The sequence below is a fragment of the Callithrix jacchus genome, chromosome 4 (assembly GCF_049354715.1).
Source record: "Callithrix jacchus isolate 240 chromosome 4, calJac240_pri, whole genome shotgun sequence".
Classification (NCBI taxonomy): Eukaryota; Metazoa; Chordata; class Mammalia; order Primates; family Cebidae; genus Callithrix; species Callithrix jacchus.
In genome coordinates, this window is record NC_133505.1 from 55,167,032 (window position 1) to 55,188,857 (window position 21,826).

General features: G+C 38.8%; 2 protein-coding genes across 23 annotated transcripts in view; one reads left to right on the top strand and one right to left on the bottom strand.

The window, feature by feature from the left end:
* The first annotated feature begins 427 nt into the window (after positions 1–427).
* On the top strand, positions 428–16,361 carry TDRD6 (tudor domain containing 6). 7 transcript variants are annotated; one of them, XM_008994534.5, is made up of 5 exons: positions 428–6,682; positions 8,307–8,431; positions 10,022–10,111; positions 13,569–13,632; positions 15,494–16,361. In XM_008994534.5, exons 1-5 carry the CDS (start codon positions 649–651, stop codon positions 15,535–15,537), a joined length of 6,357 nt encoding a protein of 2,118 aa, XP_008992782.1. In that variant the 5' UTR covers positions 428–648; the 3' UTR covers positions 15,538–16,361. The 7 variants fall into 7 exon arrangements, 6 of the variants coding, with proteins under 6 accessions (XP_008992782.1, XP_008992783.1, XP_002746658.1 ...); XR_013534250.1 differs by lacking the exon at positions 8,307–8,431; XM_008994535.5 differs by lacking the exon at positions 10,022–10,111.
* The window catches only part of PLA2G7 (phospholipase A2 group VII), a 30,614-nt gene continuing 23,052 nt past the window's right edge, over positions 14,265–21,826 (bottom strand). For 10 of the 16 annotated variants that reach the window (XM_078369340.1, XM_035295839.3, XM_078369337.1 and 7 more), the window contains 2 exons: positions 19,029–19,177; positions 14,265–18,566 (listed from right to left, as the gene is read on the bottom strand). In XM_078369340.1, coding sequence (XP_078225466.1) covers positions 18,436–18,566; positions 19,029–19,177 — 280 coding nt within the window. In that variant the 3' untranslated portion in view covers positions 14,265–18,435. The remainder of the gene's footprint in view (positions 18,567–19,028; positions 19,178–21,826) is intronic. The other 6 variants (XM_078369342.1, XM_078369339.1, XM_078369343.1 and 3 more) reach the window with 1 other exon arrangement.

Below are 21,826 nucleotides of genomic sequence, written 5' to 3' on the forward strand. Positions count from 1 at the left end.
CTGAGCCACAGGAGCACCGGTGCCCTGCGGCAGAGTCCAGGGCTATCCGAGGGTTCGGGCCTTAACGCCTAGGAATGTGCCTTTGGCTTCTGCGTTTCTCGGTCTGGTTTCTTGACGGGACGCCACTGGCTAGCATCGTCCCTGATCCCCAATGCTCAATTCCTGGTAGTTGGGAGGACGAAAAAGGAAATCCCTCTCTGATCGGTCCTCACCACAGCCCTGTACCAGGCCATCACAACGGCGGTCTCCAGAGTCGAAGCGCCTGAGGAGACTCAGGCTGTGTCCCAAACCTCCCACCTCAGGGCTTTCTGGACGTCCCGCCAATTCCCTAGGGCCCTAAGGCGTTAGGCCAACCCCAGGCCTCCACTCGGCCGGACCACTCCCCGCGGCCGGAAGTGGCGGCACCGCGCGCGCGCAGTAAACGCGTGCCGGGCTGCGCAACTTCTGGCGGTTGGTGGGGCCACCGTGTCTTACCTGTCAGCCAGCGCAAGTCCCGGAGGCCCCTCGACAGGAGCATCACCGAGGAGGCGCCTCGCCAGGCGTCCTTCCTGTGCGCTGGGTCCTTTGAACCTAATTTGGCTGGGACTCACCTTCCGGCGGCGCGGAGAATTTCGCGGCCCTGACTTTCCGGAAGTGGGGGCGGTCAAGATGTGCTCGACGCCTGGGCTGCCGGCGCCCGGGGCCTCGCTGGCCCTGCGGGTGTCCTTCGTGGACGTGCATCCCGACGTGATCCCGGTACAGCTGTGGGGACTGGTAGGTGAGCGGCGGGGCGAGTACCTGCAGCTGAGCCGGGAGATCCAGGAGGCGGCGGCGACGCGCGGCCAGTGGGCGCTCGGCAGCGCCTCAGCGTCGCCCGGCGAGCTGTGCCTGGTGCAGGTGGGGCTTCTGTGGCACCGCTGCCGCGTGGTCAGCCGGCAGGCGCAGGAGAGCCGTGTCTTCCTGCTGGATGAGGGCCGCACCATCACTGCCGGCGCAGGCTCGCTGGCGCCGGGGCGCAGAGAGTTCTTCCGCTTGCCCTCGGAGGTGCTGGGTTGCGTGCTGGCGGGCCTGGTACCGGCAAGCTGCGGCGCAAGCGCGGGCGAACTGCAGCACTGGCCCACCGACGCCGTGGACTTCCTGAGCAACCTTCAGGGCAAGAAGGTGCACGGGTGTGTCCTGGACGTGCTGCTGCTCCATCGCCTGGTCCTCCTGGAGGTGCCCGAAGTGTTCCAACAGATGGCGGAGCTGGGCCTGGCTCGGAGGGTACCCGACAGCCTCTTCCGTTCGCTGCTGGAGCGCGCTCTCTCAGCTACCACTGCTAGCGTGGGCGCCGCCGGGGTTCCGGTTCTCTCTCGAGTCCTGCCCAGGCAAAAACAGCCTGGCCTGGATTACTTCTATCCCCAGCTGCAGTTGGGCGTGACGGAGCCTGTGGTCGTAACCCAAGTGTGCCATCCCCACCGCATTCACTGCCAACTCCGCAGCCTCTCACAGGAGATCCGTCGCCTCTCTGACAGCATGGCCCAGGTATACCAGGGTTCCACCGGAACAGGGGATGAGAACTCTACTAGCCTCACCTGGGAGGAGAGGGAGGAGAGTCCAGACAAGCCGGGCTCTCCGTGTGCATCCTGTGGCCTGGATGGACATTGGTATAGAGCGCTCTTGCTTGAGACTTTTCGGCCTCAGCGCTGTGCCCAGGTGCTTCACGTGGACTCTGGAAGGAAAGAGTTAGTGAGTTGCAGCAGCCTTCGATACTTGCTGCCTGAATATTTTCGAATGCCAGTGGTGACTTACCCTTGTGCTTTGTATGGACTCTGGGACAGTGGGAGAGGCTGGTCTCGGTCACAGGTCGGTGACCTGAAGGCACTGATACTGGGCCAGGCAGTGAATGCAAAGATTGAATTTTATTGCTCCTTTGAGCATGTATATTATGTCACCCTGTATGGAGAAGATGGGATTAATCTGAACCATGTGTTCGGAGTACAGTCGTGTTGCTTGGCTGACCGAGTCCTTCAGAGCCAGGGAACAGAGAAAGAGGAAACAGAAACATCTCCTCAGTCTCAGTCTCCTGCTGAAGAAGTAGATGAAGAGATTTCACTCCCGGCCTTAAGATCTATCAGGTTAAAGATGAATACCTTCTATGATGCGCAGGTAGAGTTTGTTAAAAACCCTTCTGAGTTCTGGATTAGGTTGAGGAAACACAATGTCACCTTCAGTAAGCTGATGAGGAGAATGTGTGGTTTCTATTCCTCTGCCAGTAAGCTGGATGGTGTAGTTTTGAAACCTGAACCTGATGACCTTTGCTGTGTCAAGTGGAAAGAAAATGGCTATTATAGGGCCATAGTCACCAAATTGGATGACAAGAGTGTGAATGTATTCCTAGTTGACCGAGGCAATTCGGAAAATGTGGACTGGTGTGACATAAGGATGCTGCTTCCTCAGTTTAGGAAGCTACCAATATTGGCTCTGAAGTGCACCCTAGCTGATATTTGGCCTTTAGGAAAAACTTGGAGCCAAGAGGCAGTTTCCTTTTTTAAAAAGACTGTGCTCCACAAAGAATTAGTCATCCATATTCTTGATAAACAGGATCATCAGTATGTTATTGAGATTCTTGATGAATCAAGAGCAGGGGAAGAAAACATTAGTAAGGTAATTGCCCAAGCTGGATATGCCAAGTATCAGGAATTTGAAACAAAGGAAAATATCCCAGTAAATGCCCACTCCCCAGGGCACATTTCAAATCATTTTACTGTGGAGAATAACAAAATATCTTCTGCCAAGACAGGAGAAGGAGAACAGAAAGCCAAGGGAGAGAATAAAGCTACATCTGTTTCGAAAGCTTTGAGTGACACAACAGTTGTGACAAATGGTTCAACTAAACTGGTTGTTCGGGAAAAAGAGAAAAGAGCATCTGTTTATTTTCCTCCTATACAGAATTTATTGGAAATTAAGCCAGGCTCTTCTAGTAAAGGAGAGCTGGAAGTTGGAAGTACAGTAGAAGTTAGAGTGTCTTATATTGAAAACCCTGGCTATTTCTGGTGTCAGCTGACCAGGAACATACAAGCACTTAAAACTCTAATGTCTAATATTCAGGACTATTGCAAAAATACAGCTGCTCCTTACCTGGGAACCACCCGTGCTTGTTTGGCTAAGCGAACGGTAAACAGACAATGGTCCAGAGCTCTCATTACTGGGATACAATCTGTGGAGCATGTTAGTGTAATATTTGTAGATTATGGGGACAGAGAAATGGTATCTGTGCAGAATATTTATTCAATTAGCGAAGAGTTTCTCAAGGTTAAGGCTCAGGCTTTTAGGTGCAGTCTTTATAATATAATTCAACCAACTGGCCAAAATCCTTTTGTTTGGGGTGAAAAGGCAATACAAGCTTTTAATGAATTTGTAGATAATGCATGGCAAACAAATCTAGAATTAAAATGTACAATATATGCTCTGGCTTCAATTAATGATGAAGAACTATTTAATGTTGTGGATTTGCTAACACCCTTTCAGAGTGCATGCCATTTCTTGGTAGAAAAGAGACTTGCGAGACCAGTAAAACTTCAGAAGCCTCTGGAGTCCTTTCTTCAGCTACATTCTTACTTCTATTCTACGCACGATATGAAAATTGGAAGTGAAGAATTAGTGTATATAACACATGTTGATGACCCTTGGACATTTTATTGCCAGCTGGCAAGAAATGCAAATATTTTAGAACAGTTGTCATGTAGTATTATACAATTAAGTAAAGTTTTGCTGAATTTAAAAACATCTCCTTTGAACCCTGGAACTTTGTGCCTTGCCAAGTATACTGATGGAAATTGGTACAGGGGCATAGTAATAGAGAAAGAGCCAAAGAAAGTCTTCTTTGTTGATTTCGGGAACATTTATGTAGTAACAAGTGATGATGTGCTTCCAATACCTAGTGATGCATATGATGTCTTACTTTTGCCCATGCAAGCTGTCAAATGTTCATTATCTGATATTCCTGATCTTATACCAGAAGAAGTTGTGGTGTGGTTTCAGGAGACTCTTTTAGATAATTCTTTCAAGGCTTTAGTTGTAGCAAAAGATCCAGATGGAACACTAATTATAGAACTATATGATGACAATATTCAAATTACTGCTAGTATTAATAAGAAGTTAGGGCTACTTAGTTACAAAGATAGAAAAAAGGAAAGTGAACTGCTCCTCTCTGCAACTGAAACTCTTGCAGAAAAAAATGCGAATATGAAATTGCCATGTACAGAGTATTTAACTCAATCAGGGAACAAGTTACATGGTAAAGAGATGTTGAAAGAGTCATATACACCTAAGATCAACTCATCATACAAGGAACTCAAACTTTTACAAAGTTTAACAGAAACAAACTTAGTCACTCGATATCAAGTCAATGTGGGAAATAAAAATTGTCAAGTCTTCCCATTAACAACAGAAAAGAAAGAAATTTCTGCTGAGCCATCCTTGAAAACAGAAGGAGTAGAAACCACTCTTTCAGAGAGAAAAATAGGAGATTCATGTGACAAAGATTTTCTTCTGAAATTTCATGAGTTCCCACAGAAGACTATAATGCCTGGCTTTAAAACAACTGTGTATATTTCTCATGTAAATGACCTATCAGACTTTTATGTTCAACTAATAGAAGACGAATCTGAAATTTATCATCTTTCAGAGAGATTAAACAGTGTTGAAACAAGGCCCAAATCTTATGCAGGTCCACCTTTGCAACGAGGAGATGTGATTTGTGCTATTTTCCCAGAAGACAATTTATGGTACCGTGCTGTGGTCAAGGAGCAACAACCCAATGACCTTCTCTCTGTGCAGTTTATAGATTATGGCAATGTTTCTGTGGTTCATATTAACAAAATAGGTAGACTTGACCTTGTTAATGCAGTATTGCCAGGATTGTGTATTCATTGCTCCTTGCAGGGATTTGGGGTTCCTGACAATAACAATTCCAAGAAAATGATGCATTACTTTTCCCAACGGACCAGTGAGGCTGTAATAAGTTGTGAATTTGTTAAATTTCGAGACAGATGGGAAGTTATTCTTGCTGATGAACACGGGACCATAGCAGATGATATGATTAGCGGGAACGCTCTCAGTGAAAAATCTCAAATAGAACTTTCTGCCCAAGTAATTAAAGGTGCCAGTTCAAAGTCCGTTAACAAATTAGACATTGACACGTCAGTATTTCTTAACTGGTATAATCCAGAAACAAAAATGGTAAGAGCTTATGCCACTGTGATAGATGGACCTGAGTATTTTTGGTGTCAGTTTGCTGATACCGAGAAACTTCAGTATTTAGAAGTAGAAGTACAGACTGCTGGAAAACAGGTAGAAGACAGGAGAAATTGTATCCAGTGTCCTCATATTGGAGATCCTTGTATAGTAAGATACAGAGAAGATGGACATTATTATAGGGCACTTATCACTAATATTTATGAAGATTATTTTGTATCTGTCAGGCTTGTGGACTTTGGAAACATTGAAGACTATGTCGACCCAAAAGCACTCTGGGCCATTCCTTCTGAACTTTTGTCGGTTCCCATGCAAGCCTTTCCATGTTGCCTCTCGGGATTTAACATTTCAGGAGGCTTATGCTCTCAAGAGGGAAATGACTATTTCTATGAAATAATAACAGAGGATGTGTTGGAAGTAACAATATTAGAAATCAAAAGGGATGTTTGTGATATCCCTTTAGCAACTGTCAACTTGAAAAGCAAAGGTAAAAGTATTAATGAGAAAATGGAGAAATATTCTAAGATTTGTATTACTAAGAGTACTCTTCCCTATGAAAATACTGGCTCAGAGATAAAGCAGGCTCTTGGGTCCTCCTGTCTTGATGTAGGACTTAAGAAATTAAGTAATAAAGTTGTACAAAATAAAACGTCATATATGGAACCACAAACAGATGAGCTTGCTGAAAGAACTGAAAAAGATGTAAACATTACTGAAACCAAACCAGGTAACTTCCGTGACCCTAAAACTGTTAACATTTGTGAAAGTTTTGAAAACCCCTGCAAAGATAAAATTGATGCTGAGGAGCTGGAACCTGAAATAGAGTGCCATCTAATTGACAAAGCAAAGTTTGATGATAAATACCTAATTACAGGATCTAACACGTTACTGCCACATGCTAATGAAATAAAGGAGATACTAGAACTGAATTCACTTGAGGTGCCACTTTCCCCTGATGATGAATCCAAAGAATTCTTAGAACTGGAATCTATTGAGTTACAGAATTCTCCGGTGGTGGATGAAAAAAAAGAGGAGTTAAGCCTCATGCCACCGAGTGTGCTGCTTTCCCAAGACCATGCCACAGAAGGCACCCTGGAGCCATTCATAGTGCAGTTTCCTCTCGGCTGTGAAACTGAGAAACAGCCAGAACTAGAACTACCTACAGCCCAGCTGCCTCTAGATGACAAGATGGATTCTTTGTCTTTAGGAATTAGTCAGAAAGCACAAGAATCCATGTGTGCTGAGGACATGAGAAAGTCAAGTTGTGTGGAATCTTTTGATGACCAGCAGCATCTACAAGGAGCAGATTGTGATCCTAAAACACAGATTAAAATGAATATATATGAAGAAGAATTTATAGAGTGTAAAAACAAGGAAGCCATTTCAGCATTGATGCCTTTCTTCTCTGAGGAAGAAAGCAGTGATGGAAGGAAGCACAATAATGATTTACCAGATCATGTCTCAGGTACGTGAAATTTTTTCCCCCTTTTACTCTTTTTTTGAGGCAGGATCTTGCTCATTCACCTAGGCTGGAGTGCAGTGGTGCAATCTTGGCTCACTTGCAGCCTCTGGCTCCCAGGCTCAAGTGGTCCTCCCACCTTAGCCTCCCAAGTAGCTGGGACTAGGCATGTGTCACCATACCCAGGTAAATTTTTTATTTTTTGTAGAGACGGGTAAATCGTGTTATCCAGGCTGTTCTCGAACTCCTGGGCTCAAGCAGTCCTCCTGCCTCAGCCTCCCAAAGTGTTCTTTTAAGTTTAACGTAGTTACTTTCCAAAGTTGTTATTTCTTTTAAAGGAAGGAGAATGATTCTTATGTGGATTTCCAAAAAATAATTTTTTGTAGGAATAATTAAAAACCTGGGAATTGAATCAGATTGGATTTTATTAAGCGCATTTTAAACTTGGGGAAAATATATTTGTGAAATGAGTGCCAAATAGTATATGCTAGAAGAAATGCTGAAATATTAATTTTGTGTTTAAAAATTGAATCCTTAAAATCTGTGAGTCTCTAAAAGGTAATCACATTTAGAATGTAATCACATTTATAATCAAGAGGGTATGTGTTGTTAAGTTTTATAAAACTTGGTATTCCCTTGCCAAGCACTACTACAGGCATAAATTTACAGTAGGGATTATTTAACAGGGTCTTTTAGACTTAACTATGCCATGCATTGATCTTGCAATTCATTAGAAACCCTCAAACAAAAAAATTAATTTAGGGAGCCTATATTAATCAAAAAAGTTGTCATGAGTAAATCTTGGAGAACATCTATTATATTAACTTTTTAATAAATAATTTTTGTTGCTGTTTTCTTTGCTACTTAAGAGTTGTTACATTAAATGGGTAACTAGCTTTTTATAATCAATGCTATACATTTGCAATTTTTATATTATTAAATTTGAACCAATGTACAAAATAAGGAAAATATAGAACAGTGAGAATGAAAATCACCAAGAAGTGACCAGTGTTAACACCATGTGTTTTCCTTTTGTTGTCCTTTACCCTCCTTGTATGTCTACTACATGCAGTTTTAAAAACAATTTAGATTGTACTATCATACAGTATTGAATCCTGAATTTTAATCCCTTAAAAGTGTTTTCAAAATATTTTTTTTGCATTGTATTCCATCCTGTGGGTACACTTAAGTTATCTAAGTATTAGCCTTGCATTAGATATTTATTCCTCATTGTTATATTTTAATAATAGTGTTAACTCTGTGATAAGAATGCTCACTTGCAACGTGCTGCTTTGCTATATAAATGGCTGTTGTAAGTACAGAAAACATCACTTGTCTTAACAGTACCGTATTTTAGTAGTGATTTTCAATGTTAGAAATCAGATTCACATCCTGATGATGGTGATTTTTTGTTTGGTTGGTTGGTTGGTTTAGGAAAGCAGTAAGAGATTATATGGGGAGGGGCACTGGAAGAATTTTAAATAAAATTGAGGGAGACACATACCAGTGTACTAATTACATGATATTGATGATATAGAAATAATGCAGATTAGGAAAATGCTTTGCTTGTGTATGTTACATTAAGGAATTAAGAGATATGCATTGAGTCTTACGCAGTTCAATTTGGCAGCTCAACCACAGAACACCTACCCTCTGAAAGCCTTTACTGTTGGATCTAAATGTGTTGTGTGGTCAAGTCTAAGAAACACATGGTCTAAATGTGAGATTTTAGAAACAGCTGAAGGAGGAACAAGGGTAAGTGACGTTTAAGTACTTTATCTCCAATTGTATTTGCAGACTGTTAAGGAAATTTTACCAGACTCTGTCAGACTAGAGAATATGATTGAACAAATGTTTACCTGCTTATTTCCCCTGATAATTTGATGTAATGCACAAATATTTTTAATAACCATATATAAGAATCCTAGCAAGAAATCATCCTAGGCTGTTTCGTCTATTTCTCTTGCCCTTTCTGAATTCTGTTAGTCACCTAGTTCTGCACTTTACATATCTTGTCTCTTAGTTGGAACTTTTTATATCTAATGCCAGTACCTTAGTTGAGTCATTTCACAACTACATTACTCTAATAACCTATTTGGTTTACTTCTTCTAGTCTTCCTTAAATTGATTGTCCACAGTGTCAGGGTGAAGTTTGGCAATTGCAAATCTGACTACATCCAGGAGATTCTGTTTCTTCTGTAATTTGAAAACCACCTGTTTCAGAATTACCTGGTGTATTTTTTAAATTTTATTATAGATTCCTAGGCCTTGGCCTGGCCTGCTGATTCAGAATTTCTGGGATTAGGATTCCAGGATGTGCATTTATATTTCATTAAAATTGGAGAGCCACTGGCCTGGAACATTTAAGTCAAGCTCATTAACATGGCATAGGAAGTCCTTCAGGGTTAAGTGTTTATGTACTCTCTTTGGCCCTAATTCTTCATATTTTGTACTTTATAGTAAATGGACATCAAAGTGCTTGGCTTCTTTTATGTATACTATCTGCTTGCTATTACAATTTATTTAATAATGCAGTTCTGTTTTACCTATATTCCCTCCTGTTACCAAACTGGTTAAGTCCAATTTACTTAGCCATTGCCTCTACCAGGGAGTATTCACTGACATTATTTTCTAAATTCATCCTTGTCCTCAACCTTCTCACCTCCCCGCAAAAAAAATTTTTTAAAAGCCTTATTTCCATATTACATTCCTACACCCCCTATTACATATTCTGTACTTCCTATAGTTTATTGTAATTATCTATTTAGAGGTCTTTTCTACACTAGATTTTGAACTATTTTGATGTTGAAATTGTATCTTTGATCGCCAGTCATAGATACTCTATATATGTTTGGGAAACTGAAGTAGCATGGTGTTTGAAACATAAGATTGAAGTTCAATAAAATCATTTTAATTGTCTTTTAAAGTATTTCATTTTAGGGCCAGGTGTGGTGGCTCATGCCTGTAATCCCAGCACTTGGGAGGGCAACACAGGTGGATCACTTGAGCCAAGGAGTTGGAGACCAGACTGGAGGCAGCATAGTGAAATTCTGTCTCCACCAAAAATACAAAAAAATAGCTGGGGGTGGTGGGTGTGCACCTGTAGTCCCAGTTACTCAGGAGGCTGAGGTGGGCAGATCTCCTGAGCCCAGGAGGTCGAGGCCACAGTGAGCTGTGACCATGCCACTGCCCTCCAGCCTGGGCAATAGAGCAAGACTCTGTCTCAAAATAATAATATAATAATAATAATTATTATTATTAGTTTTAAAATCATTGCTCTGGTACATAAATCAGTTTCATTTTTTGAACTGGACACTTAAAACAAAGTTACGTTTTCTTCTGTAGGTTTTGAACCTTTCAAATGGTATGGAGGAGATAGTGAACCCTGAGAATGTCTGGAATTGCATACCCAAATTAGATAAGAGTCCACCTAAGGTATGGAATTCTATAAATAGAAATTAGTGAGAGCATTGTTCTTCATTTTGAAAGGTGATTTAAGAAACTATTTCCAAAGCCCTTGTGTTTGGAAAAAATGAGAAGAAAAATCCTGTAACAATATTTAAAACAGCAATAACAAAATCAATGATTTTCCTCTTTATGCCAAGTATTCTTTTGAGAAAATTAGTTATTAATGTTTTACTCCTTGATTAGAAGATTTTTCAAAGTTCATGAGTCTTATAAAATGCATATGAGATGCAGAAAACCTTGGAAACATAACGATATTAAAAATGAGAAAGTAATAATCACCTGTAATACACCCATCCAGAGAGAAATGGGTTGACCAGTTTGGTTTTCTTTTATAATTTTTCTGTTTATATGGAATATAAGTATTTCATCTACATATTTTAGACACAATTGATTTCATCCTATGTATAGTTTTATATTGTTTTTCTTCATTTAAAACTGTATGGTGGGCAATTTACTGTGACATTGTGATGTGCTTGACATTTGAGTTTATCCTGTTTGGGGTTTGTTGAACTTCTTGAACTTCTCACTTCACAATCTTTGTCTGATAGTTTCAATATCTGGTCATCTTGGGGTTTGCAGCTGTTGATTTTCTTTCTCCATAGAGAAATTGTCAGCTTTCCTTGGTTCTTTGGAACCAAGTAGGTGGTCAGCTGGTTTCAATTCATAACACATGTTCTCTTTCTCCTTCTGTAGTTGGTGATTCTCCTGTCAGTTTAGTTTTCAAAGCCTTTGCTATGTTGTTCAGGTCTTCCCAGTACATAAGCCACCCAGGGTAGTCAGGGACTTTGGTCAGTGGTTTATATAGTAGTTAGGTGTCGAAGACTTTGCTGTGCTTATTTGGCTCTGTTCTACATGTGCATAGTTCAGGGGCAATCCGGAGACTTGTAGTTCTTAGGTAGCCTTAGGAGTTAAACATTTTCAACTCCTTTCCTCTCTAAGATTTCCTCCACATTTCCTGGCACCCAGGATCCTCTTCTATCAAGCCTCTAATGGTCTCCCTTTTTCTGGTCCCCTAGCCAGACAGTATTTTTCTCTCAACCTCTGTTCCACCACACAGTTCTGTTTGAGCTTGCCTTAAGACTAAAGCAGATAGAGAAAAGAGAGGACAAAAACAATCTCCTCCGATTACTCTCCAGATGACAGAAAGCTCTTTTTCTGGTTCCACTGGCTAGAGAGACGGGTCATCTCTCACATTTGTAGGTAACTGTGTTGCCATAGATGTCACCCTGGGGCTAGCCACCCTCAGGGCATGGCCAGAAGAAAAATAGAAAAAAAAAAAAATACCACAATTCAGCAAAGGGATTTCTTACTCTCTAGCATTCAGGGTTCCTTTATCCCTAGTCCTCTGGCTATAAATAAGAAATTTCTTGGCCGGGCGTAGTGGCTCATGCCTGTAATCCCAGCACTTTGGGAGGGCAAGGCGGGTGGATCACGAGGTTAGGAGATGAAGACCATCTTGGCCCACATGGCAAAACCCTGTCTCTACTAAAATATATATATATATACACATAAAGATTAGCCGGGCATGGTGGTGCATGCCTGTAGTCCCAGCTACTCAGGAGGCTGAGGCAGGGGAATCACTTGAACCCAGGAGGCAGAGGTTGCAGTCAGCCGAGATTGTGCCACTGCACTCCATCCTGGGCAACAGAACAAGACTCCGTCTCAAAAAAAAAAAAAGAAAAAAAAAATTTCTCTCAAGAGTTTTACTGTCTACTGTAGTTGGGCAGTTTTGACTTGGCCCACCCTCCGAACAAAATCTGGAGACAAGTAAAAAAAGAAAAGGAAACTCACTCCTGTTGTGAGTCATTATTAAAGTTTTTTACTTTAATTCTCAGTCTACCTGTTCCTGTTCATTTTGGAGTCTTTGAGTAATTTTTTATATTCTATCTAGAATTTTTCATTGTAATCAGTGAAAGAAAGAGGTTATAGTCAGCTTATTCCATCTTGGCTGTAGCCAGAAGGTCATAAACAATATTTGATAGCTGAATAATGCTGCATGACAGTAGTGAGCCATAATGTATTAAATCATTTCCTATATAGTATTGGATATTTAGGTCGCTTGCAATTTTTACTATTAAAAATCATTGAACATCTCTTAACCTTATGTTAGTTACTTTTTTGCTTATGTCAAAAGTAACAATCTAATACACTTTTTGCACCAGTATTTACTAAAATGTTTTTTACATTCGGGTTGTCTCCATCCATTAGTTATGAAGAATCCGCAGCGAAATGCATACATATGTACATATAAGATTCAGTTTGGGGGCCGGTCGCGGTGGCTCAAGCCTGTAATCCCAGCACTTTGGGAGGCCGAGGCAGGTGGATCACGAGGTCAAGAGATGGAGACCATCCTGGATCAACATGGCGAAACCCCATCTCTACTAAAAATACAAAAAATTAGCTGAGCATGGTGGCGCGTGCTTGTAATCCCAGCTACTCGGGAGGCTGAGGCGGGAGAATTGCTTGAACCCAGGAGGCAGAGGTTGCGGTGAGCCGAGATTGCACCATTGCACTCCAGCCTGGGTAACAAGAGCGAAACTCCATCTCAAAAAAAAAAAAAGATTCAGTTTGGATAAAGTTCCCTATGCCTGCCACATAGAAAAGGACTATTTAGGACTATTTAAAGTAGACATAAAATAATATATCTAGATAAATAAATAAATACATAACTACCTCTGGCTTTGACTAAGCCACTTAGCAGACATATAGAAACTACTAATGAGTAAGGCTCTAAAAATTTTTATTTGATTACTAATGGGATTTAAATATCTTTCCCTCAAATTTGAGGAAGCTCTTAAATCAGAATACCTGTCTACAAATCAGCTAGTTTTCCTTACAAACTGAATACTGTATTATGCATGACTTTTTTTAATGATACATCAAGTCACTATGATCTAGGAATCTAATTACTTTTTTAAAAAGTTTGGTGTCTTATATGAGATATTGTATTTTACCATAAGAATATCTTATTAGTTTCTGTATCACATAATGCATGTCTACATGATGCTATTAGTTATTAAAAGGAATATAGGAGAAATATTTCCCTTTTCATTGTTCTCTAATAAAGCACATGTGGCTCTATGTGGATACTATGTTTGAGTAGCATCCCCTTGAACAATGATGTCCCTCCCTCCTTCACCAATTACCAGAGTTGTTGGGGGTTTGGGAGCTAAAAATTGGAAAAGGGCACTTTACTCCATGTGTAGAATGCTCCAGGACTATGTTCTAGAGAAATGAGTATTTGAAGAATAGAAAACGAACTTCACGTGATTCTTCATTATAAAATCAGATTTTCATAATTTTGATAGAAATACATTTTATTGTTTACATATTTTCTCATTTTATCTGTGGTTCCATTTTGGATTTAAATTATTTTGTACTTATAACAAAGAATCAATAGTAATTCAAAGGTTCCTTTTGTTAGGATGTATCCCAAAGAGTAGGAAAAGATGTTTACTTCATGTCGTCGGATGATACCACAATGAAAGGTAACTTGTGTTTTTAAAACAAAATACTTTTATCACCTGGAATTACCAAGTCTTAAAAATATTGTTATGCTATAAGGACATATGCACACAAATGTTCATTACAGCACTGTTCATAACAGCAAAGACCTAGAACCAACCCAAATGCCCATCAGTGATAGACTGGACAGGGAAAATGTGATACATGTACACCATGGAATATTATGCAACAGTCAAAAACGATGAGTTCATGTCCTTTGTAGGGACATGGATGAACCTGGAAACCATCATTCTCAGCAAACTGACACAAGAACAGAAAATCAAACACCACATGTTCTCACTTATAGGTGGGTGTTGAACAATGAGAATACATGGACACAGGAAGGGGAGCATCACACACCAGGGTCTGTTGGGGGAAATAGGGGAGGGACAGCAGGGGGTGTGGAGCTGGGGAGAGATAGCATGGGAAGAAATGCCAGATATAGGTGATGGGGAGGAAGGTAGCAAATCGCACTGCCATGTGTGTACCTATGCAACAATCTTGCATGTTCTTCACATGTAACCCAAAACCTAAAATGCAATAAAAATAAAATAAATTAAAATAATAAAGCAGTAATTTTTAAACAAAACAAAAAAAGATAAAAATCACAAACACATTTTAAAAGGCTTTTTTTTTTGCTTTATTTAAATCTTGCTTTATTTAAAAGGTCATGCTACAAATGTGTTTACATTTTTACAGTTACATGATACAAACTGTCATATTTTTTTAATATCAAAAACAATGGTCCACAGAAGAAAGAAACAATTAACTCTAATTCCTTAGGATAAATACCCAGGAATTAAATAGCTAGGGCAGACCTAGTTCAATACCGAAAGTCCTTCCAAAAACCAAATGGTTGCCAACTTATGTCCAGTAGCATTATAACATTCTTGAGCCAATAGTGTAAAAATACCCTGACAAATTTATAGGCAAAGATTACTCAAATACAGATGCTACAACAGTGGGGCTACATCCTGGTAAACCTGTAAGTTGAAACTATCAAGTTAAAATGCATTTGAGTACCCTGATAAACGTTTCATAAAGTTGAAAATTTGTAAGTCAAACCAGTGTAAGTCGGGCCATCTCAAAATATGTGTGTATATATAGTTAATGCTGAACCCCTCAAACAAAAATGGTTTATCAATTTTTTTGGACGGAAGTAGTAGGGAAGAAAAACCACTTTAGGTAAAAAAAAAAAATGTTTAAATATACTTATGGGAATATATAACCAAGATGAGGATTTCTTGAAATATAGGAAATTTGTTAATTGAATTAATCTTGAAAGTTAAATTATGAATATGATAAATTCATATTTTAAAGAATTTTCTCTGTTAACTAGCTCGTATGTTTAAATGATCTTTGTTAAATAATCTCTTGGAATTTCTGACTCTTTAGTTTACATAAGATTCAAATTATTGGCTGGTTCTTGGTATTGCACATTCCTGTTCATACTTAATGCAGTGATTCTTAGAATTGAGGCACATTGAGAATAAAATCAGCTCATGGTAGCTTTAGTATCATGTGAAAATACACACCAATCAAAAAGGACAAAGAACCAATTGATTATCAGCCTTCATAACACCATTTTAGCAAAATATAAAATAAGCCAATTTCATGATTTTTTAGAGAAACTTGATGATTTGATGGTACAGTGTGAGAACTAAAATATTAAGAAGAAAATAAAACATTATTTCTATAGATATAATGCCCTATAGTAATTAGAATACTCATCTGTTCCCCCCCTTTTAGAGAATATTACATTTGTCATGGTAACACACATGTAAATAATTTCTTTTGTTTGTATGTTTCTTTCTCAGTTTGAAGTTTTTCTTTTTTTTGTTTTAGAAAAGGGGTTTCGAAGTGATGGAGATTTAACTGTGGATCTGTAGCTGTGGCCAATCAGTCAGAAGCTGCTCTTGAACAAGTGGCATCTTACCCAGACCAACAGAGTATTTGAGAAACTGGAAAACATATAACCACAAGAAGCTGTCATTTTCAAAAACTTTTATATAGGTGGAAAACAAAATAGGTCTCAGGTTGACTGTGGAGTCTATTTATAGTGATACTGTTGTATATATGGATCTGGGATCTTTCCTTTGCCTTTTATTTTCTTATGTTTCTAATTCGTTAGGAGGATTTATTTTGCTAAACAGTTTACTAAGACATTACATTTCAAAAAACTGTTTTGGGCCAGGCTTGGTGGCTCACTCCTGTAATCCCAGCACTTTGGGAGGCCGAGGTGGGCAGATCACTTGATGTCAGGAGTTCAAGACCAGCCTGGCCAACATGGTGAAACCCTGTCTCTACCAAAAATATAAAAAATTAGCTGGATGTGGTGGTGCACACCTGTAATCCCAGCTATTTGGGAAGCTTAGGCAGGAGAATCACTTGAACCCAGGAAACAAAAGTTGCAATGAGCCAAGATTGTGCCACTGCACTCCAGCCTGGGTGACAGAACAAGACTCTGTCTCAAAAAAATAAAAAATATTTTGGTACCTTTCAAATACAGTGTTTAAGTTAAAACAGAAAAATATAGCCTCATGACAAGTACATTAGTTGATACTACTTAGGAGGATAGCGTTTTAGCAGTCTCTCCTTCAGAATTTTTGTCTTGATTTTGAAACTTTACCTGTTTGTCTAAACATCTGACAACATTGTTTGAATTTGGAAGTATTCTAATACAAGATTTGAATAAAGTTTATCCTTAAATAAAGTTTATCATTAATGTGATGGTCTTATTTTATTAAAAAGGAAGTCAAACTCTTGAACATATTTGGTTCCTTCTCTCCTCTATAATAGAGGATTGGGGAAAGCATGATAATAAATGTAAGCTCTTACATATTAGTCACTTGTACTTTAAATGTATTTTTTCACTTTAATCATCAACTTTGAGGTACATAATAATATTATCCACATTTTATAGGTGAGAAAATTGAAGCTTCTTAGAGAAATTAAATAAGTTGCCTAAGGTCAGCCAGCTAGTGAGTCTCAAAGGCATGGTAAAACCCAGACCTACATAACTTTAAAGCCTGTGACTTTAAACATGATTTTGCAAAGTATAGATCTTAGTTTCTGAAAACAGAGTTTAGCTATATACTGCTTAACAGATATGTGACATGGGAAAATTATGTAATATTTTGGGCTTTGATCTTCTCCATCTGTAAAGTGGTGGTAATAAAATCTTTCTTGCAGTGTTTTGGAAATAATTGATGTAAAGTCCCTGAAAAGAAGTAGGCATTTGGTAAATGTTTCTTTCTTTTTTCTGAAAAATACTCATTGTGCACTATGCTAGGTTATTTCTTTTTAACCTTATTAGATATTTTCAATAGTAATTTTCTCCTTTCAGCATCAGCATGGGCCACCAACAAAAGACTTAAAAAGAAAAAAGTATTGAATGGGACATCCATACAGTTGAAATGTTTATTTCTATAATGAATAGGGAGAAGGTTTGCTGAATGAGACTGGGGTAAATGTGTGTGTCTGTGAAGCATTATCAGATTCTGAAGCCTAATGGAAATAGAGTTATGAACCTTAAAAACTGGGTATGATTTCAGTAAGTAGAAAGGAGACGGTTTTGTATTTAAAGTAATTGAGGTAAATGAGTATATTACTTATTCCTGGGATAATGAATAGATAAGTTTGGCTTACTCATATAGACAATATAGTGTGAATTGCCAGGAGCAAAGCTCAGAGAAGATGCATTAGGGTCAGATTATAGAATGCCTTCATTTTCAAGCTGAGTTTAGCTCTCTATTTTAAAAAATTTAATCAATGGATACAGAAGTCAGATTTCTCAGAATGAGTGACTTTTCACCTGAAACCAATAAGATAGGACTAAGGTACCAAATGAGTGGTATACATTTTTATATCCCTTTAGGAAATAAAATCATTTTCCATGATTCCCATATTTATAAGTGTATAAACTCTTAAGCTATATTTTTACCTCCATTTAATCATGTCATTCTGTTTTACCACTACATATAGAATTGAACACATTAAATAAAATTATTGAAATATGAAGAAGCTAAATGTAATTCTGAATGTTTTATCCTTCACAGCCTTTGTGTCAGTAACTAATGTATTATAACTGGAATCCCTACTGAAAGCTATAATACCAATGAAACCTTTCATTAGTAAGTAGAATGCCTTAAAGAATAAAGAAAATGCCCAAAATTACCGATTTTCTCTAATCCATTACCTTCATCTTATCTCCAGTATTCTTAACCCTTCTCTACCCCTCATTTAGTCATGATTTGAAATTTTGGGATACCACCAATCCTGTGCTAAAACAATGGCTTTTGCTTGATCTAATTTTTGTTACCATGACCAGAAGTCAAAGAGAAGTGCTGCCAAATTCTACTTAAAATATCATGCTGCTAAAACTAACCCTACTGCCCAGAATAGAGAATAAAAGGCAAGAAATTTGTTTTTTACTGTATGTTTAGGGAGTCTTGTATCATTGCAACAGTTTTCCACTGGCATTTTGCCTGTTTTAACCTACTTGTCTATCAAAGTAATGTAAAAGCAGTTTTTAACTTTGACACTAAAAAGGAATCATCTTAGTAAAATTAAAATTTAGGTTGATATGAATATTGTATACTGTATTCTTTACATGTAAAGGGAAAAAAATCTTAGCCCAAGCTTCAATCACCATTATAGTATCACCTATATTTTAAAATGAGTCCTTTGGAAAAATACATTAAAAGTCTCTCTCTTTCTCTCATGTACACATATACACATAATTTTAGACAGTTTTAGAACAAGACTTTAACAAAATCCCTTTAATCCTATTTCTCTATTCCTGAAGAGTTCTGTAGCATGATGTGTGGATTGGTTGTGTTAATATTGGTCCCTGGGATAAGATTCTGATCATCTCCTTCAATCAAGTGGTCCCACTGATCAAAATCTTTATGAAGTCCTGTAAAATATAAAGCATTAATGAACATATTAAACTTTTGAGTGCATTAAACAATTTGGTGCCCCTAGGTGGCAATACAGACTTAGGAATTACACAAGTTGCATCAGGATGGTAGAGAAAAGGTGCTCTGTGTCAGCTGCCCCGTGGCTGCCTTAGCAGCTGAATGCAAATGGAACAGGAGTAAGACAACCTGCTGCCAGTATCCTCAACGTGGCAGTCCAGTTCAGTCTTCATATGAAGACTGTTAGTTAGCTTTAACAGTTGTTTTTGCTTTCTATGATACACAGTATGTAAAGCAGCAAAATTGACTTTCTCAAATTTATGTCTTCAAATTGATTTACTGCCTTGTTACATTGTAAACCAGCTGGAAATAGTTAAAATGGTACTAAAGCTGTATTAAGATAGACAATTTTATCCTGAGAGTCATCTTATTTAGGTCATGAAAAAAAATTAGTTTCTTACCTAAATGCTTTTGCAAGAATGCTAATGAAGCTTTGTTGCTAAGGTCAATAGCTACATCTGAATCTATATCTCCCTTTAATTTGAACATATGTCCAATTATTTTGCCAGTTCCAAAAGTAAAGTCAGCAAAATTCTGATGGACTGAACCTCTAGAGAAAAGAGAAACAAGACATTTAAAAGTATCACTGTTTAATAAGATTAATTTTTTTAGTTAGGGTACGGGAAAGATACTGGCCTTGTTGGTCTATTTACTGAAAACCAAGGAAATAAAGCTTGTAATTTGATCTACTTAAATGCACTTTAAGGGTCACAAACTGTTTGTTTAGGGATCCCAGAGTATATTCATCTTTCCTGTAGAAACACAACATATAGAATCCTGGTCTTGCTTGGTATCTTGATTTTAGAAGGAATGATTCCTGCTTTTTAGTGAATAGGAATACTTCCAAGTATTGGAGTGTGTTGTGTGTTGAAAGGTCCCTGAACTCAGAGCCAGAACCTGCCACCTCCCCCTCACCATTCGAACGTGCTATGTATTTGATGCTAGTCAATTCACTTTAGATTTAAGCCTTAGAGGAAATAGATTTCAAACAAACAACACCTTTCCCAGTATTAAACTCTGGGCACTTTAAAAAATCATTTGCACTTCCCTCTGAATTCATCAATAGCCTAATGTCAAATAGGGCCTTTTTTAAGTGCCCATTTTCTACCACCACTGGGACATTTGACAGTTAATGGCTTTCTTGCACTTCTTTTCTTTTTGTTTCCCTTCTGACCCTAACCACTTTGTGTTCTTCACTGGCTCTTCACCCATTTCTCATTGCCTGAATGTAGGCATTCATTAGGATTCTATTGCCAGACCAACTTTTTTCTCACTTTGTAATCTCTTCTACTTCAAATGTTTCATCTATGATATCATGTAAATTATGTCATCATCCAATTTGTGGCCAGACATCTGTATACAGATTTCCCAGTTCTCAAGCTTAGATATGGTGAAGTTAAAAGACATCTTCCCAGCCCTGCCCAAAGCTACTCTGCCTCTTCACTCTGCTGGTTCTTATAAACAAACATCATTCTTATAGTTATCTAAGCTCAAAACAACTCCATTTAACTCCCTCTCACTATTCCCCACATTCTAATAGGAAACTTGAATGTCAGAAACATAAAGAAGATAAACAGCAGGATTATGAGAGAATTGAGAGCAGAACCTTGGATGCTCTGACAGTGGAGAACTGGCCTGAGGAAGAGAAATGGAAGAAGCGGCATAAACGATGAGGAGAAGCAGCAAAGAGGAGGGTCGTAGTAGCCAAGGGAGCAGGAAGAGGGGTGGTCAGCAATGTTGAACGGATGCAGAGAGCAAGGTTGGGGCTGTAAAGAGGCCACTGATGTGGCATGCAGAAGTTTTTAGTGCTTCTGCTTTGGCATCTGGTGGGGGCCCAGAAAGCTAGACCACAAGAGTCAAAGAGTGAGGTAGAAATAAGCACATGCAATAATTAATGTTGACTATTCTTTGAAGGTTTCTAGCAGAGAAGGGAAGAAAGACAAGGTGAGAACCTAGTAAGGAAGTAGGGTTGAGGGAAGGTTAGGTGATTTGTATTATTTCCGTTTTAGAATTAGAGAGACTTGAACATAGACATAAGCTAAATGGAAGTCCTCGCCTGAAATACCTAAACGCTTCCTTACTATCTAAACTCTCTCGATCTTACAAAATCCAATTTTAGTATCATCTAAGAATCCCTTTCAGTTGGAAGAGACCCTCTGTTCTCTGAGCCCTTAGTGGTTATTGCATACTCTGTATGTTTCCTTCCTGCCTCTTCTCTTCCCTTCTCTTCTAAATAAATCAGGTTTCAGATAGGAGAGGGGTAAGTTCAGGTCTACCTTTGCTTTGTAATATCTCACAGAGAGTTCAAAACCTTATCAGGAGTTCTTTTTCACATCCAGGATATAAGGATTGCCAATACTTGATGGTGCCCCATTATAGCTTTGGGAAATTTATAAACTCATATTCTTTCTCATCAGATAAGTATATGGCAGGTCTCAACAGGTAATCTGACTTTTTCTTTAAAGAGTTCCTAGCCCAGCCTAATGATAGAATACTTCCCCCTAGCTCTGCTCCTAAAAATGTATAGGCATATTCTGGTATTTAGATTTAAGTAGAATGTAGTGTAATGCTAGTTTTAATTACCAGTGATATAGTTTGGATCTGTATCCCCACCAAATCGCTTGTCAAGTTGGAATCCCCTATGTCAGAGGTAAGGACTGGTGGGAGGTGATTGGAACATGGGGGTAGTTTCTCATAGTTTCACACCATTCCCCTTGGTGCTGTCATTGTGATAGCTCTTGTGAGACCTGGTTATTTAAAAGTATGCAGTACCTTCACCCATCCCTCTCTTCCTCCTGCTCCAGCCATGTGAAGTGCTCATGCCTCCAGTGCCATCCGCCATAATTATAAGTTTTCTGAGGCCTCCCCAGAAGCTGAGCAGATGCCAACACCATGCCTCCTGTACAGGCTACAGAACTGTGAGCCAATTAAACCTCTTTTCTTTATAAATTACCAGGTCTTAAGTATTTCTTTATAGCAATGTGAGAACAGACTAATATGACCACTATACATACTATATACATTAACATTCCCATTTTAAAGAGAGTAAGTCTAAATGTACTTAGAAACTGAGATTATCTAATACTCTCCTTATTGAAAGTCTAAACAACCAATTCAGCAATTCTGTAATGGTTACCAAATGCTATCCACTGATGTTTACCCAAGCTTCAAGTTTGTTTCAGATAGTGAAATAAGTCAC